At 41.5% G+C, this 19,074-nt stretch overlaps 1 protein-coding gene and 1 long non-coding RNA gene across 2 annotated transcripts; one reads left to right on the forward strand and one right to left on the reverse strand.

The window, feature by feature from the left end:
• The first annotated feature begins 104 nt into the window (after positions 1-104).
• LOC124255845 lies at positions 105-12,835 on the forward strand. The gene is made up of 7 exons (XM_046689789.1): positions 105-156; positions 1,838-2,115; positions 8,745-8,933; positions 9,058-9,197; positions 10,034-10,188; positions 11,042-11,159; positions 12,453-12,835. Exons 2-7 carry the CDS (start codon positions 1,854-1,856, stop codon positions 12,681-12,683), a joined length of 1,095 nt encoding a protein of 364 aa, XP_046545745.1. The 5' UTR covers positions 105-156; positions 1,838-1,853; the 3' UTR covers positions 12,684-12,835.
• A 2,720-nt stretch (positions 12,836-15,555) lies between these two features.
• LOC124255833 lies at positions 15,556-16,057 on the reverse strand. The gene is made up of 2 exons (XR_006892775.1): positions 16,011-16,057; positions 15,556-15,641 (listed from the first exon to the last, which is right to left on the reverse strand). It is a non-coding gene; the product is annotated as an uncharacterized LOC124255833 (long non-coding RNA).
• Positions 16,058-19,074: the final 3,017 nt, after the last annotated feature.

Raw genomic sequence — 19,074 nt, forward strand, 5'->3', positions numbered from 1 at the left:
AGTGTTACTTTTCATTTTACTAGGACATATTTGCTTTTTATCCACGCAAATAACTGATAATCTAGAGTTTACGATTACCTTTACCCCGGTACTGAATGTGTATATTCCATCACTCTTCCGGTTCCGCTGGCGGCAAGTTCAAAGAAAATAGTTGCGGTTTGTGTAAATTCTTCTTAGTAAGAAGATCTTGTATTTATGCGTTCAAACTTTGTAGGAATCTAATTAATTTCAGCTTGAACCTTTAGAACATTTGTATTCATTCTACGTCATCTACAATTGCATTCATCCTGTAATCGATTAAAAGCATTGAACTGTTCCTCCCCATGATGAGGGTTTGTTTCCGAATATGGTCAACATGGCACAGACGTATCGCGTTTTGTTTCTTATTAGATGGTCTTTTACATAACAGAATTTCTTTCAGGTGTGTTTAAGTGAGTGAGTGAGTTGGGTTTTACGCCGCTTTTAGCAGTATTCCAGAGGGGATACCAGAGATGGGCCTCACACGTGCCCATGTGGGGAATCGAACCCGGGCTTTCGGCGTGACGAGCGAACGCTTTAACCACTAGGCTACCCCATATGTGTTTAACCCCCTGGCTGCCACATAGACTGACTGACTGACTGAGTTTAGTTTTACACCGCTTTTAGAAATTCCAGCAATATCCGGGGACACCAGAAATGGGCTTCACATTGTGCCCGGGAATGTATTTGAGCAAGACGTGTTGTACTGTGCCGAGTGTATTTGAGAAAGACGTTATGAAAACTGCATACATTCGTCTAAAATGTACGTCAAACAGCATCGGCGTTACTCACAATGTTCAAAATCCACACTGTAAAAGTTCATTCATTTCCCGTGATGTCTATGTAAATATTTTATGGCATTGGCTTCATTATGCATAAGAAATAGCTCGTCAAAAATGTAGAATATGTGATTTTTACAGAATTTCCACGGCAGCCATTTTTTGTGCATTGCTCATTGATAACTAACACTAACTAACTCACTCACTCACTCAAATGATGTGTTTATGCTGTATATCATTTTAGGGGAACGGGCATTAGTGGTAGGAGTAGTAGTAACATACTACTGGAGTACTCGTCCAAGAAGACTTATCTCCCCACTCACTCCACGTGTAGTTGTTTCAGCCCCAACATGGCAGAGCAAATCACGCTCCAAAGTTTAAAGTTGTATTTAAACTTGTCTCATTTATTCATACCTGTAGATCATACAATTACTAATCAGTTTGAGAATACATCACAACATAGTACATGGTGTTAATTACGTAAGGACAGGTGCATTGTTTATTTCTTATTCAATGAGCTTCAAATGTAATGTACGCATAACATTACAAGACTTGGATAGTCAGATGAGATCATTTTTTTTAAAAGAACACACTTCAATAGCTGATAATTGTATTCTTCCTGAAACGAAGACACAGTCTTCAAAGAGTTACCTGTGCCAGTAAACACTACTCTGTGTATGAACAATATTAGTTACATGGTACTGATACTTAGACCTCCACTGACACTTTATCCACAAAGCATGGAGACTGTTAGCATGATATAGTAGAATTCACATAACCTTCTGATAACCAGTTTTGTATCATACTACACCTCTCAGTGTTGCATGATGTGGAGTAGGCCTGTGTACCTTATGCCTTTCCTGATTGGGTTAAACTCTTTGTTTATATTGACAAATCATTTGAATCATTTCATTTCTGCCTTACTGTCGCATAAATACTATTATTTTTGTATGTTGTTTCAAAAAAGTTTTATTATATTGAACATGCAATGAATTTCAGGATTACAAACTATCCGTTGTTGTTGTTTTTGTTTGTTGTAGAAACCTCTGATGTGCAATGTCAAGGACATATGAACCTGCAGCATTGAGGCTTCGTTCACAGAGCCAGGCTAAACTAACCAATCACTACACAACTTTGAAGCACTCAACATCCAACGGGTCAGTCAACATCACAGATACCCCCGAAGTCCCCAGCACACCAAGTCAGAATGGAATTACCCATCTGAGACAGAGGCTACAAGACCATTTGGATGGAAGAGGCAGTGTGGAGGCAGAAGACAACACAAGTCCAGGCCTGGCCAGACTCAGGATGACTCCAGGTATTGAGATGGACAGGCAATAGGGTTCCAAAACATTTCCATTTCAGAGGGACATAATTTTCAGTGGGTTCCTTAAGGCCATTTACAGTTCCAACAGAAGTGTAACTTCACTGGAGCTTTAGACCAGCAACTAAAAACACTGACTGATACATGATGGTTGCAACACAATTGACTCAGGGGTGGAAATAACCCATTGCCCGACGTCCGAGTCCAGTGTTTTTTTCTGTCGGGCAAGCACATTTGTATATCACGCTGTACCAGTGTCCAGTTGACATTCCAATGTTAATTATGTTGTTTACTTAAAAAATCACCAAGAAAAATCGGCCGGTATAGCGGAAAATTATCAGGGCAAGTGATTTTACATGTGCCACTGTACCGGAGTACACTAGCAATTTTAAAGTTATTTCCACCCCTGTGACTTTACGACTACCTGAATTAGTGCACACAATGTGCTACTGCTGAAATGTAAAATTTTTCCTTATCCTGACTCATGATCTTTTGCTTATCTCCCTTTCCCTTTCGAATGGTAGTGGAACACTTGAATCCCTTGAAGTTCACGAAGCAGACGTATAAATACACTCACCCACGAGTTACCTCCCTTGCCCTTTCCCGCGCAAACCATATCATGTGACGTGCCCATACTTGTCACTCTCTCCCTTTTCGCCCAAGCGGATGGTTGGGCGAGCACTGGAGTCCCGTATACGGCATATATCTTTTTCGTTTAGGCCTATTCTTCTAAATTATGCTGTGTATGGATTTGGCTATAATCATTATGTAGTATTCGTTTAAATTTGTAGAAATTTATTGACTTTGAGTCGTATTTTCATCGTCATGTAAACTTTGTTTACATTTCATGAAATCCTGCAGTGTTTGTAGGCACAGGTTATCCGTGGCTGATCCTCACCCCCAATGTCCTTCGTGTATAAATCCATTTTCCTCCAGCTTGCGCTGTACTCATTGTATTGATTTATCCAATCTACAATTTAATCAATTCTTGTCTTAAGTTTATAGACGTGCCATGGATAGGGTGAGAAAGGCATCTCAAGTCACAATTGATAAAACTGCAGATCAGCCTACAAACCGTATGTTACTTGCTACTGCCGATGTTCATAATACTGGTGCTATGCTTAGTACGTTACAGGGCCAGTCTGCTGGTAAGGGGGCCAAGAAGAGATCGTCTACATCTCAGTCTACGCCGTCCCAGACTAAGAAAAAGACGTCATTCTACTACGCAGAAGAAGTCTACGGTTACCAGATCGGAGGGCAAGGCTACGCCTGCGAGCTCATCTACGCACCATAAATCCTTCAATGAAGAGATTGTACCTCCTCACGAACTAGACATATTTGACGAACCCCCTATACTTCTACCTGAAGTATCTATGAGATCAGCGACGCAGTGACCCCCTATACTTCTACCTGAAGTATCTATGAGATCAGCGATGCAGTCGACCTCTACTACTACGAGATCGTCCCCTACTACTGTCACAGCAGGACAGCTCTTCGACATACTACCTCTTACTTCTCGGATTGGAGTTGAGGCACAGAACCCATCAACGTTCGCGAATGCTTCTACAACACCACAGCAGCGTCAACCTATGCAGAACTTCGACCCTGGGGAATTTATGACGCAATTCACCAATCAGATGATGGCCATGATGGAACGTAGATTCCAGGAGGAATCGAAGGCTAGGAAAAGCCTCCCATCTACCGACACCGTGCGCAAACCCCTAGGCCTGCGCGAATCTACTCCTATTAGATCTACACCTGAAGGCTACGTTCGCGAACGTACACCTTAGCGAAGGTCTCCACAGTCGGACGACTCTGTCATATTGGAGGATAGTAGAGGTTATGCACTACCTAGGTTCGCGAACCCTCAGCGTTCGCAAACCTCGAAGGATCCTGCTCCTACACCTAGCCACTCTAGGTTGAGATCTCCTATCTCGCACAGACGTTCGCGAAGCTACTCACCTCAAGCCAGACGTTCGTGAAGGGATAGCTCACCTCACAGAGGTTTGCGAAGAAATGGATCCACAGAGAGAGGTTCGTGGACAGAACACTCTCAAGATAGCCGTTCGCACATGGAGGAATCCTCAGTTACAGGTTCGCGAACCCAAGATGAAGGTTCGCGAAGGGATACAGGTTCGCACAGGGATGAATCATCAAGACATAGCTCTCATAATCAGGAGACACTTCAGACTTAGTAATGGACTTCGTCTTCCCAGACTCAGAAGTTACAGCATGGATTGCTAACGGGTTGAACTTGGAGTCTCCTTCTAAGGATAGGAATGAAGTCTACACTTATATGATGCAGGATGATGACTTCGACTCCGTCACAATTCCTCCGATCGAACCTATATCCAGCGTACCCTTCAACCTTCGCTCAGCCTTCGCGAAGGCTTCCAAATATCAGAGCCAGCAACTACCATCTTTTAATAAGAGGAGATTCCCCCTACAAAATATGGATCCATTTATGAAGACGCCTGATTGGGATGATAACATCAAACTTGTGAATGACTCCCAGAATAAGATGTACAAAGTGGATGACAAAAAGCTATCGCAACTAGATACAGCTTCTAGGAGATCCTTCTTCGGATTGGCCAGGTCCAGAGCCATCAATGAAGCATTGATAAATAAATTCCAGAATTCCACGACGGAAGAGGATAAGATGATATACTCTGCCCTCGTCACACAAAAGAAGGATCAATTCTTTTTGTCGGACCATCTCACATCAATATCGTTGGGACTCACCTTAGTACGCAGACAGGGACTACTGGCGTCCTGCTCTTGGAATGATAGATTTACTCAACCACTACTACGAGCTCCTTGGAAGGTGCCTACTATATTTGGAGGTCTCTTAGATGATGCAGCTAAGGAAGCTACGCACGATTCCAGAGAGGTGATGATGATTAAAACCATAGATACCCTGGCCAACGTCATCTGCCATACTTCTCAGAAGTATAGCAACAAGTCCAAGTATTCAGGAATACAGAAAGCTAAGGACAAGAAGTACTCCAGAGGCGGAAAGGAGTCTTTTCGTCGGCCATCCGGAAACTACAGAGGAAGCTCAGGAAGAGGCCGCGGCCCCAGAGCTTCCAGAGGAACTAGACGTTGATATCAGGGTTCGGAACGACTGGAGTCTTCCACCCCCAGCCGTTCCTGTAAAACTATCGACAGTGGGTGGACGTCTACAAGGGTACTGGAAGAATTAGGGAATTTTAGAGGACGACTACACCTCTCAGGTACTAAGAGAAGGATACAAAGTACAACTAAAAGCCACACCTCCGCTAACCCTCAGCCCGATGGTCTTCAACTATGCAGAGGAACAGGCAGACAAATTACAAGAAGCCATCAACGCACTACTAATGAAAGATGCTGTAGAGATAATAGATCGGAATCATCTCACTCCAGGCTTCTATTCCTCAATTTTTCTAGTACCCAAGAAGAACTCCATGGAGAAGTTCAGACTGATTTACAACATGCGCAAATTCAACAAAGACAACTTACTGAAACCAGAGAGGATCAGTATGATCCACCTACCTCAACTCAAACAACTCGTCCGTCCAGCAGATTACATGGCCAGCATAGACTTGCAGGATGCATACCTTCACATCCCGATACATCAGGAATCAAGAAAGTATCTACGATTCCTATTCAGAGGGCAGCACTTCCAATGGAACGTCCTACCGTTTGGAATATCTTCGGCTCCGTGGCTGTTCACACGAATAACCAAGCCTATAGTCGCATACCTTCATCATCGAGGTCTTGGACCACGCAATGCCTTCTACTTGGACGATGGAATTCAGGTTCACCAAGATGCCAGTCTACTCAAACTACAACTGAACTTCACAATCAAGTTGCTCACTCAACTAGGATGGTTGGTGAACCTAAGGAAGTCAGAGTTGGAACCAAAACAAGATCTACAATTCCTGGGGATAAGATTTATCACAACTTGACTTGACTCGCACAGGAAGGTTACAACTAAGACCGCTGCAACGGTTCCTGATAAAACATCTAGACAGCATCGACCCTATCTTGCTGCCGGAAAACCTCAAGAGGTATCTACTGTGGTGGACACACAGGTCGAACGTTTGCAAAGGGACCTATTTACAAGAGCCGGCCTTCGACACACAACCTCTACGCAGATGCCTTGATGCAAGGCCTTGGGAAAGTGGTCCAAAACGGAACAACAGCTTCACATCAATCTGCTAAAGATGAAAGCAGTGATCAACGCCTTACAACTATGGTCGAGCTTGCTGAACAACAAGATGTTGATGATCCACACTGACAACTCCACAGTGGCGTTCTCCATAAATCGGCAAGGATCCACAAGGTCTCCAAGCCTGTTGCAGCTCACATTCCAGTTGTTCCAGATCACGCAGGAAGCAAACGTCTGGATAAAGGCGTATCACATACCCAGAGCCAAGAACGTACTGGCAGACGCTCTCTCAAGACCACTACACCCCGTCACATACGGAATGGATGCTCCATCCAGAAGCGTTTCGGAACATAAGGGAGATAGGATCCCCTTGCATAGACCTGTTTGCCACGAGGTTCCAGTTCGCACCAGTTCAAGATCCTCAAGCCTGGGCAACAGATGCACTGAGCAGGACTAAACGGCTACGCTTTTCCACCCCCGATACTACTGCCAAAAGTACTGTTCAAGATCAAACAGACTCAGACGCTACAACTGACTTTGGTTGCGTCCTATTGGCCAGCGAGAGCATGGTTCCCAGACCTAATAGAAGATCTAGGAAACCCAGTAATCAAGCTACCAGATTGGCCGAACCTACTAATACATCCGCACACCAAGCAAGTCCACGGAAACCCAACAGTGTTCCAGCTACACATGTGGACCGTATCAAAACGTGCTTGAAGAAAAGAGGATACTCCGCCAGAGCAGCCAAAGCAGTAACGCTAGCGTTACGCAGATCGACTCGCAACCTATACGACGACAAATGGCTGAAGTTTGAGACTTAAGCAAGGCAGAAAGGCTTCACAGTGATGATAGCCACTCATCCTCAAGTGGCGGAATATCTATGTCATCTTAGACAGATCAGACATCTGAAGGGTTCGACACTATCTACATACCTCGCTGCAATCAGTACAGTGATTACCATGAAAACAGACATCAAGTTGACGAAAGTACCAGAATTACTTGCTCTGCTGAGATCTTTTAAGCTGGAGGACCAGCAAAAGAAATTCAGAGCTCCAGCCTGGGATCTAAATGTAATTCTGCGTCATCTTACCAGTGATGTCTACGAACCGCTAGATCAGATCACGATCGAGCTGCTAACACAGAAGACGCTGTTCCTGCTCGCGTTAGCCACTGCAGCTCGCATATCGGAAATACATGCGCTGGACTATAGTCGAACCACATTCGACAGAGGGCAACATAATGCAGTTCATCTAGGACTTAGATGGGACTTTATTGCCAAGAACCAACTACCTGGTCAACCAGATAGACAGTTCCACATACCAGAGCTGTCTACAGTACTCGGCCCACAAGATATAGAGGACTTATCCTTGTGCCCAGTCAGAGCCCTGAAGATATATCTTCAAAAGACTGAGACAAGGAGACAAAAATTCAAGCGCCTATTCATCCCATTATCAACAGAGACTTCGGCAGAAGTCTCAAGAACGACCATATCGTTCTGGATGAGAGCCGTTATATTGAGAGCCTATAAAGCAGCAGGACTAGAACCTCCTAGAGCTTCCAACCCACACGAAGTCAGAGCACTGGCGTCAACACTAGCTCTGCACGGATATTGCTCTATACCGACAATTATGGAGGGCTGCTTTTGGAAGTCGGACACAGTGTTTGCCAACCACTACCTCCGAGACATAGCCACTGAAGACGTCTCAGGCATTCACCAATTTGAGCCTCTCGTTGTAGCACAGCAACTAACGGTTCCTCAAAGGTGCTGAGTTGGAAAATCTCACCCTTTATAACGCTGACTTGTTGATGACTTTTACTAAGGAAAAGTACTAGTTTGAAAGTCCATGCGCACAGTCTAAGACAGGCTAGCATGAGTGACAAAAGATCCTGTACGGAAGTAAGACAAGAAGTGGTCCCCCCGAGTTACAACGGAAGTTGGAAGAATAGGACCACGGAAATGCCGTTCGCAGTTCGCAGTTCCCATGGGGGACAGCTGTTGAATCCAGTGGCTTGACCCGCCAACTTTCCGTCCGATTCTATAAGCAAAAGATCATGAGTCAGGATAAGGAAAAATATGTAATTTTTTAAGTAAAATTGATATTTTATACTTATCCTGACTCATGACGAACAAGACCTCCCAACCTCCCTGTTGAAGACACTTGAGATTTCACAGCTGATCCAAGTGCATGGGCGGAAAATAAGGAAAGAGTGACAAGTATGGGCACGTCACATGATATGGTTTGCATGGGAAAGGGCAAGGGAGGTAACTCGTGGGTGAGTGTATTTATACGTCCGCTTCGTGAACTTCAAGGGATTCAAGTTTTCCACTACCATTTGAAAGGGAAAGGGAGATAAGCAAAAGATCATGAGTCAGGATAAGTATAAAATATCAATTTTACTTAAAAAAATTACATACTGTTCACCATGTAGTTCCACAGTCACAATGTTATTTTTCTATTTATGTCTCTATCAGGTCGCATATTAAGGAAGAAGCAGGAAGAGTTGATAAAGAAGCATGAGGAGGTGCGTCAGCGTGCAGACCAGCTCAGTGTGGGGGGAGGTGTCGCACTCTGGCCACAGATGGAGAGGATGAAGCTGCATTCAGGGGAGACAATTCAGCTTGTCCTGACATCACTCGGGCTCATGTTAACAGTGGTGTTTACTTTTTTATAAGTTCCACGGTAAGTTTAGGATTGAACCATTGTACAGTTTCTGATACACTGACAACAGTTTTTCGTGAACACATTAACAACATACACATTTTCAAATGTATGTATCGGCTTCAGGTTGTTCCCTGACAGATTTACAAACCTACACCTGGAACCTGAAGACATTCCCCACACATCATGTGATTGACATTAATGAAGGGCAGGAGAGGTTCAAGACATCTCTCATTTCCTGGCATTCAAAGTACAAGACTTTACTGGTGAGTCACACTGTACTGGATGGGATTGAACTATGTTTCATATCATCCAGCACTACATTTCTAAACCTTCAACTCTTGCAAGTAGTTGTGTATTATTCAGTGTTAAAGTGGAGGGTTTGGCCCAAGCGGTATTTAATACATAATGTAAATCATGAAATTAATGCGTCACAAATTTAATGCATGTGCGAGGGTCTAGTCTAAAACACGTTCACGAAATTAATGCAAGCTCAGGAAACTGATGATAAAATGTGACACCCTGAATCTTTGATGTTGCTCATTTTCTTTTCACACTTGTTATCTACCAAATAACCTGAATTGAGCTTGTTAAGCAATGAATGGAAATGAGCTGACGATGTTTTGATTATGCTGCCATGTTTGATCACGTGATTGCTGCCTAAATTGTTGTTATATTCTGTATTGTTATGATGAATGCTAACCTGAAGACAATAAAGATGACAAGAGCATTTACGTTTTCTGTCTTATATTAAGTTCTCATGGTCAGACTGAAATGCGTCTTTATAATAATGCGAGAAGAGTACAGACGCATTTTTCTCGTAAATAAAATGCCCGCATTAATTTCATGATTTACAGTATATGGATGATATCAACCAAGTGTTTACTAGTTTGTAACTGCTGAGCCTGCTTCACAGCACATATTGATTGATGGGTTTTGTTTTGTATGTAATGCCTTAGTTAAATGGTGATAGACACAGGATGTTTGTGTTCACAAGTCTGACTCGTGTGTAATTTGTTGGTGGTATTGTATCAGGTGCTTATTAGGAGGTCTTAGTTTTGAGGGAGAGAGAGATGTATATGAACAACATTCTGTTTTCCAGACATTGATACACAAGAGATTTGACATGACATCCTCCTCTGGTGTAGACGTCATGTTTCTGTGTGGTTACCTGATGGGGCTGGCAGTCTTGATGTACTATCTCATTGATAATATGTTTGCAAAGAGCAAACTGTCACCTAGAAGAATAAAGAACTGGTGAGTGTTTGTCACTGAGGGACAGAATCTTAGCCTCGCTTCTACTTGAAACTCTGACTTGAGTTATGTTGTTTTGTCAGAGTTTTGTGCCATAAGCCTTCTCAGTATCAGAAAAACAGGAATTCATTTGGATTTCTGGACTGTACTGTTGTCTGTTTACAGGCACAGTGACTGTACTGCACGTGGATTACTGTTGTATGTCTGTTTACAGGGATGAACCTACTAACTGTGATAGGCACATGGAGTCGGTACTGTTGTATGTCTGTTTACAGGGATGAACCTACTAACTGTGATAGGCACATGGAGTCGGTACTGTTGTATGTCTGTTTACAGGGTGTGCCTACTAAGTGTGATAGGCACGTCCGTGGACTGTACTGTTGTATGTCTGTTTACAGGTTGTACCTATTTCTGTGATAGGCACGTGGACTGTACTGTTGTATGTCTGTTTACAGGGTGTGCCTATTTCTGTGATAGACACGTGGACTGTACTGTTGTATGTCTGTTTACAAGGTGTGCCTATTGACTGTGATAGGCATGTGGACTGTACTGTTGTATGTCTGTTTACAGGGTGTGCCTATTGACTGATAGGCACGTGGACTGTACTGTTGTATGTCTGTTTACAAGGTGTGCCTATTGACTGATAGGCACGTGGACTGTACTGTTGTATGTCTGTTTACAGGGTGTGCCTACTGACTGTGATAGGCACATGGACTGTACTGTTGTATGTCTGTTTACAGGATGTGCCTATTGACTGTGATAGGCACTTGGACTGTACTGTTGTATGTCTGTTTACAGGGTGTGCCTATTGACTGTGATAGGCACATGGACTGTACTGTTGTATGTCTGTTTACAGGGTGTGCCTACTGACTGTGATAGGCACGTGGACTGTACTGTTGTTGCACTGGTTAGTTTTGGCACACCAGCTGGAGTTTGCCGTAGAAAAAAATGTCCACCACCTCTCCGAAATACTGGTAGGTTAATTTGTTGACTTGTTTGTTGACTTGTTTAAGAATGGACTTAACACATCCATAAATGAAAATAACAGTCCTGTGCATTCTGTATGTCCTTAGCTTCTGTCGCAAACATGCAAGGCTGTGCATGTAAATTTCTTTTGTAATAATGCACATATTTATTACTGTTGTCCACACAGCCCTGTAAGACTGTGCAATATGTCGTAAGTCAGATTGTTAACAAACAGATTGTACTTTTGTATTTCTTCATGTTTTATTTTTTTTAACCATAATCACCCATCAGTTCGACTAGCCAATACATTCCAAACAGAGACCCTTATTACCAAAGTGTCATCCAAATAAATAATAATATTGATGTATGCTGGTTTTGTTTGCACTGCAACATAATGGAAATCTGTGTTCTCTTTACATTATATTGTTATACATATATTTGTAACACCACTGCAAAAGAGGTATCTGAAAAACACGGTAGGTAAAACTGTCAGATCATTTTATATCACCAGTTTATTAGATTTCCCCAGAATGTCGGGAAGAGAAATCTCCATGATGTGATGATACACCAAACCTTGTGTAACAAACTTTTTGTAACTTGATACTTACAATATAAACCATCTGTTGATTTACATCTTTACAATGTCACAATATGTTGAAAATGGATGGAAGGGTCAAAATGTCTTATTACATTCCTGGGATTGATTTCGCTGTATCCAGGCAACACTAGGACATGTAAAATATTGCTAGTGACAGCAACTTTTATTGTCAAGCTGCACCCAGTGCAGGTAACTTTTTGCATATGTCACTGTGAGTATGTCGGGTTGTGTCTTCTTAATTGAAAAAGAAAATAAATTTATGAATGAAAACCCAATCTATCAAAACATCCTTTCAGACCATAAGTTATGTGAGCATTTCTGGATATGATGAAGCTGGTTTTGAATTTCTCTCTCACTTTGACTAGTCTGTTGTCAGTGACGATGATAGGATTGCTTTTAACATGGTTCAGACAATATTTGATTGTGCAACCATATTAATTCATGTGGTTGCACCTGGTGGATGTAGAGAAAAAAACATGAAACTGTACCCTGTATTTTAGCATTACACAGCAGACAAATACAGCCAGTTCTGCAGAGCTAACAAAAAGAATCAAAAAGGTCTATTGTAAACTGATACTTGTGTCATTTTATAATAAATTTATCCATTTAATATTAAACACAGATGAATCTAAGCTAAACATGCATGTGCATTGACTCTCCTTGTTGTACATCCTCATGTGCTCAGTATGATTTCTTTTTCCAGGGTGACCTTGTTGACACTGACCTTGACCTCCCGGTATTTCATACAGTGCTGCTGTATTGGCGGACACGTTGCTTACCACCTACTACGCATGGCACTTTGTCCATTCTGAGTGTGCTTCCTGTGCGGGACGTCATGTATTATCTACAGTACTACAGCCTCCCAGTCATTACTGTGCTTGTCACACCAGTGCTCAGACTCTTGGTAGCTCTCTGTCAGGTATACAGGATATAGCCACTTCTTACACACTGTTGCACGAGTCTCACAATTCTCTCACACATCTCACCGGTTTTTTCATGCAGTTTACTGTAGTGTTGGGAATTGGTTAAAATCTCATAATTGATGATTGGTTCATTACAACCGATCAATCATCGAAAATAATTGGTTAGCGTCATTTATGAAATTTTCCTGGTTATTTTTGTTAATGCACAAAAAATAAAGAAAATACATGCAGTTCCTTGGGGTGATTTTTGCAAATTGCACATCTTTAAAGGATGACTAGTATGTAAGGAACATAAATTTCTTTTCTTGTCGTCTTTAAAATAAATTCAGTTGTGACTTGGAACGAGCATGTCGTGTTCATGAAATGTAACAGACAAAACCAACCGTGTGAAAAATATTGTTAATGCAAAAAGTGTTCCAGAATTGTTTGTGTTCGATTATGAGAAAACATGATCGATTGCTTTGTCGTGTAGTCATTGCGACCAGTCTTCAATTTTTCAATTAATCGGACCACCACTAATTTACTGTTACTGTTATCTCATTATCTCAGTGTTCTGCCACATATTTCATGCAGGTCACTGTTCACACATCTCATGTAGTTCTTTGTTCTCACACACATCTCATGTAGATCATTCTTCTCACACACATCTCATGTAGATCATTCTTCTCACACACATCTCATGTAACTCACTGTTCTCACACACATCTCATGTACCTCATTCTTCTCACACATCTCATGTAGCTCATTCTTCTCACACATCTCATGTAGCTCACTGTTCTCACACATCTCATGTAGCTCACTGTTCTCACACACATCTCATGTAGCTCACTGTTCTCACACACATCTCATGTAGCTCACTGTTCTCACACACATCTCATGTAGCTCACTTTTCTCACACACATCTCATGTAACTCACACATCTCATTTAGCTCACTGTTCTCACACACATCTCATGTAGCTCACTGTTCTCACACACATCTCATGTAGCTCACTTTTCTCACACACATCTCATGTAGCTCAATGTTCTCACACACATATCATGTAGCTCACTTTTCTCACACACATCTCATGTAGTTCACTGTTCTCACACACATCTCATGTAGCTCACTTTTCTCACACACATCTCATGTAGCTCATTGTTCTCACACTCATCTCATGTAGCTCACTTTTCTCACACACATCTCATGTAGCTCATTGTTCTCACACACATCTCATGTAGCTCACTGTTCTCACACACATCTCATGTAGCTCACTGTTCTCACACATCTCATGTAACTCACTTTTCTCACACACATCTCATGTAGCTCATTCTTTTCACATCTCATGTAGCTCACTTTTCTCACACACATCTCATGTAGCTCACCTTTCTCACACTCATCTCATGTAGCTCACTGTTATCACACACATCTCATGTAGCTCACTGTTCTCACACACATCTCATGTAGCTCATTCTTCTCACACACATCTCATGTAGCTCACTTTTCTCACACACATCTCATGTAGCTCACTTATCTCACACACATCTCATGTAACTCACTTTTCTCACACACATCTCATGTAGTTCACTGTTCTCACACACATCTCATGTAGTTCACTGTTCTCACACACATCTCATGTAGCTCACTTTTCTCACACACATCTCATGTAGTTCATTGTTCTCACACACATCTCATGTAGTTCATCGTTCTCACACATATCTCATGTATCTCACTTTTCTTACACACATCTCATGTTCATTGTTCTCACACACATATCATGTAGCTCACCTTTCTCACAAACATCTCATGTAGCTCACTCTTCTCACACACATCTCATGTAGCTCACTGTTCCCACACACATCTCATGTAGCTCATTCTTTTCACATCTCATGTAGCTCACCTTTCTCACACACATCTCATATAGCTCACTTTTCTCATACACATCTCATGTAACTCACTTTTCTCACACACATCTCATGTAGCTCATTCTTTTCATATCTCATGTAGCTCACTTTTCTCACACACATCTCATGTAGCTCACCTTTCTCACACTCATCTCATGTAGCTCACTGTTATCACACACATCTCATGTAGCTCACTGTTCTCACACACATCTCATGTAGCTCATTCTTCTCACACACATCTCATGTAGCTCACTTTTCTCACACACATCTCATGTAGCTCACTTATCTCACACACATCTCATGTAACTCACTTTTCTCACACACATCTCATGTAGCTCACTGTTCTCACACACATCTCATGTAGCTCATTCTTTTTCACACACATCTCATGTAGCTCACTGTTCTCACACACATCTCATGTAGCTCACTGTTCTCACACATCTCATGTAGCTCATTCTTCTCACACACATCTCATGTAGTTAATTGTTCTCACACACATCTCATGTAGTTAATTGTTCTCACACACATCTCATGTAACTCACTTTTCTCACACACATCTCAAGTAGCTCATTCTTCTCACACATCTCATGTAGCCTCACTTTTCTCACAACATCTCATGTAACTCACCTTTCTCACACACATCTCATGTAGCTCATTCTTCTCACACATCTCATGTACCTCACTGTTCTCACACACATCTCATGTAACTCACTGTTCTCACACACATCTCATGTAGCTCACTTTTCTCACACACATCTCATTTTTCTCACACATCTCATGTAGCTCACTTTTCTCACAAACATCTCATGTAGCTCACTGTTCTCACACACATCTCATGTAGCTAACTTTTCTCACACACATCTCATGTAGCTCATTCTTCTCACACACATCTCATGTATCTCACTGTTCTCACACACATCTCATGTAACTCACTTTTCTCACACACATCTCATATAGTTCATTGTTCTCTCACACATTTCATGTAACTCACTTTTGTCACACACATCTCATGTAGCTCATTCTTCTCACACATATCATGTAGATCATTCTTCTCACTAATCTCATGTAGCTCATTCTTCTCACACATCTAATGTAGCTCACTGTTCTCACACACATCTCATGTAACTCACTTTTCTCACACACATCTCATGTAGCTCATTCTTTTCACATCTCATGTAGCTCACTCTTCTCACACATATCTCATGTAGCTCACTCTTCTCACACACATCTCATGTAGCTCACTGTTCTCACACACATCTCATGTAGCTCATTCTTCTCACACACATCTCATGTAGTTCATTGTTCTCACACACATCTCATGTAGCTCACTGTTCTCACACACATCTCATGTAGCTCATTGTTCTCAAACACATATCATGTTGTTCATTGTTCTCACACACATATCATGTAGCTCACCTTTCTCATACACATCTCATGTACTTCAATCTTCTCACACATCTGATGTAGCTCACTTTTCTCACACACCTCATGTAGTTCATTGTTCTCACACATCTCATGTAGCTCACTGTTCTCACACACATCTCATGTAGCTCACTGTTCTCACACACATCTCATGCTCAGCTCACTGTTCTCACACACATCTCTCATTTTTCTCACAGCTGACTGTTCTCATCTATAGCTCACTGTTCTCACACACATCTCATGTAACTCACACATCTCATTTAGCTCACTGTTCTCACACACATCTCATGTAGCTCACTGTTCTCACACATCTCATGTAGCTCACTGTTCTCAAACACATCTCATGTAGCTCACAGCTCACACATCACATAGCTCATGTAGCTCACTGTTCTCACACATCTCATGTAGCTCTCTGTTCTCACTGTTCTCACACATCTCATGTAGCTCACTGTTCTCAAACACATCTCATGTAGCTCACACATCTCATGTAGCTCACACATCTCATGTAGCTCACTGTTCTCACACACATCTCATGTAGCTCACTGTTCTCACACATCTCATGTAGCTCACTGTTCTCACACATCTCATGTAGCTCATTGGTCTTACAGACATATCATGATGCTCACTGTTTTATTTGTTTATATATTCTATAAATCATGTTGCTAAATTTTTTTGCCAATAATCAAGTTTGTCTTTTCAAAGTAATGTTGAAGGTTCAATCTGTTCTGTTTAGTCCCTGATCAGGCATGAAGGACATGCTGTGTAACAGTATAAATTGAGATTTGTGTTGTACCAATGTACAGTAATAATAATGACTTAACGGGAGGGTGTGTAATTTATTCAATAATTTGAAGATATAAGTATGTAATCAGTGCATAGATGGATAACTGCAGGTTCTTGTTGGTGTTAAGTGATAAATATAGGATGAAAGGTTGTACCTCACTACCACCCCATACACAAGCTATCAGCTCAGCTGCTGGTATATTGTACAGAGATTTCTGAGCTTCTCTTTTGTATAAATTTGTGTTATTGAAAATAAAAGGTGTATTTTCATTGATATCAGTTTGTGCTATTATATTCATAAATGAAATTATAAGAGTGAGTGAGTTTGGTTTTACGCCGCTTTTAGCAATATTCCAGCAATATCACGACGGGGGACACCAGAAATAGGCGTCACACATTGTACCCATGTGGGGAATCGAACCTGGGTCTTCGGCGTGACGAGTGAAGGCTTCAACCACTAGGCTACCCCACCGTCCTGAAATTATGAGAAGAGGCATGGTGTATATATATATGGATGAAACCTTATTTATCGAGTACAGTGATGCTCAAACAACAACCACATGTACTTTAATAAAGATGTATGTTAATATTTGTTGTGTAAATAATGTAAACATAGAGAAACTTATTTCTTTTGCCATGCAGCCTCCATTAAAGAACTATACGCCCATGTACATGAAGCTGTGGTAGAGGCTCAGTGGGAGGCACTGATTAGGTGAAGCTAGTTGCATGCTGTGACAACATGCTGTGGCAGTGTCAAGTCATAATGCACAGCAGGTTCACAGCTGTGGGTTGTGAAGTTATCACTGTAATCATGTCTGGTACCTTGGCAATGATAGGCATTCTGAACAATGGTTGATACACAGCCTGTGTTATGACAAAGTCAACTCTCTCCTGATCTCCATTAAATCATTGGGTGAGGATACATGACACTAAACAATATTGTTTGTGATCATTAGGGACTTGACTAGGATATGTTTGTTGGGTTTACTTGCTGTTGATGTCTGTTCTGTGACCAGACTTACAGACTTGCTTTCCTTGCATACAGAATTGCTACCTGATAAACACTGATCAGCAACTTTAGACATTTTGAGCTATTATTTCCATGAGGATTTGCTAGTTTGAACTCTTGCAAAACCCTTAACATAAAGGCAAATGTGACAATAATCTGTGAATGTTTCCTTTTATCCTGGAGTAATAATATATTCAGAAAATATAAATATAGAATATTAGTTTTATCATGATCAGTAATAGCTTTGAGAAACACACCAGTTTAAAGTGATACAAACTCATCTCACAAACATACTATTCAAAAATGTTTAAGTTACAACTACATAATTTAAAAGATGTTTCTAGATAAATCCTAGCCTACGGTAATAAGTACTCATCTCTTAGACACACCTTTAGTAAGACAAAAGCTGTCTACACTGTTTAATAAATTGCTTTTATAAATTTTATAAGGTAAACATGTCCTCACCGATATTAGAATAACAGTAAGCAAACACTTCAATTTAGGCTCCTTAAGATTTAGCCTAGAGTAAGGGTGTCTATTGTAATACTATAATCATCCAAGCATCCAGTTAAATGTCATACTGAATAGTTACCTCTGATAAACACTGGTAAGCAACTTTATGAATTTTGAGCTATTATTTCCGTGAGCATTTGCCAGTTTGAACTCCTGCAAAACCCTTAACATAAAGGCAAATGTGACAATAATCTGTGAATGTTGAATGTGAACATGGTATTTACCCACAGACTGACAGTCTCTAGAGGAAGGACAGTTCAGCATCCTGATAACCTGGCACACTGTGATATCTACTGTCCTTACCCAAACGTGAGATCTCTGCCTGGTACCAGCACAGGGGGTATAACCACATCAAATAGGACCTAAATACAAGTTGTTTTGAACGAACAATGGACAAACCATGATGGAGGGCGCAGTGGACCAGGGTCCGTTGATGGTGTGTTCAAATCCTGTTAGTTCGTGATTATGGTCCTCTTTTTGCCAGCACCATGCCACATGGTTGTAAATTGCAATAAAAATTGCAGCTTTCCTACTCTCCTGACACTAACAGTCATACAACCAGTTGTTTCTTGTAGGGAAAACTGTGGGTGTCGTCTCAGGACGCCGACCTTTCGATTTTCCACTAGTCTCAGGACGCCGACCTACGGTTTCTTTTGAAGGTTAGGTTCTGATTAGGCGTAATTAGGGTTGCGGATAATCTACTCTAGATGTTTTGATAAGGTGAACTCGTCTCTCTAGGTGAACATATCGCAGTGGAACGCAATGGAACCACCACAACTCAGATGGGCCAAGA

This window comes from Haliotis rubra, unplaced genomic scaffold (assembly GCF_003918875.1).
Source record: "Haliotis rubra isolate DU_JTF1 unplaced genomic scaffold, ASM391887v1 Scf61, whole genome shotgun sequence".
Lineage (NCBI taxonomy): Eukaryota > Metazoa > Mollusca > Gastropoda > Lepetellida > Haliotidae > Haliotis > Haliotis rubra.

Excerpts from the sequence above, each read along its gene's own strand:
- LOC124255845 (XM_046689789.1), top strand. The coding sequence starts at position 1,854 with ATGTCAAGGACATATGAACCTGCAGCATTGAGGCTTCGTTCACAGAGC. Across the intron at positions 8,934-9,057 it reads CATGTTAACAGTGGTGTTTA|GTTGTTCCCTGACAGATTTA; the intron begins CTTTTTTATAAG and ends TATCGGCTTCAG. Across the intron at positions 11,160-12,452 it reads ACCACCTCTCCGAAATACTG|GGTGACCTTGTTGACACTGA; the intron begins GTAGGTTAATTT and ends TTCTTTTTCCAG.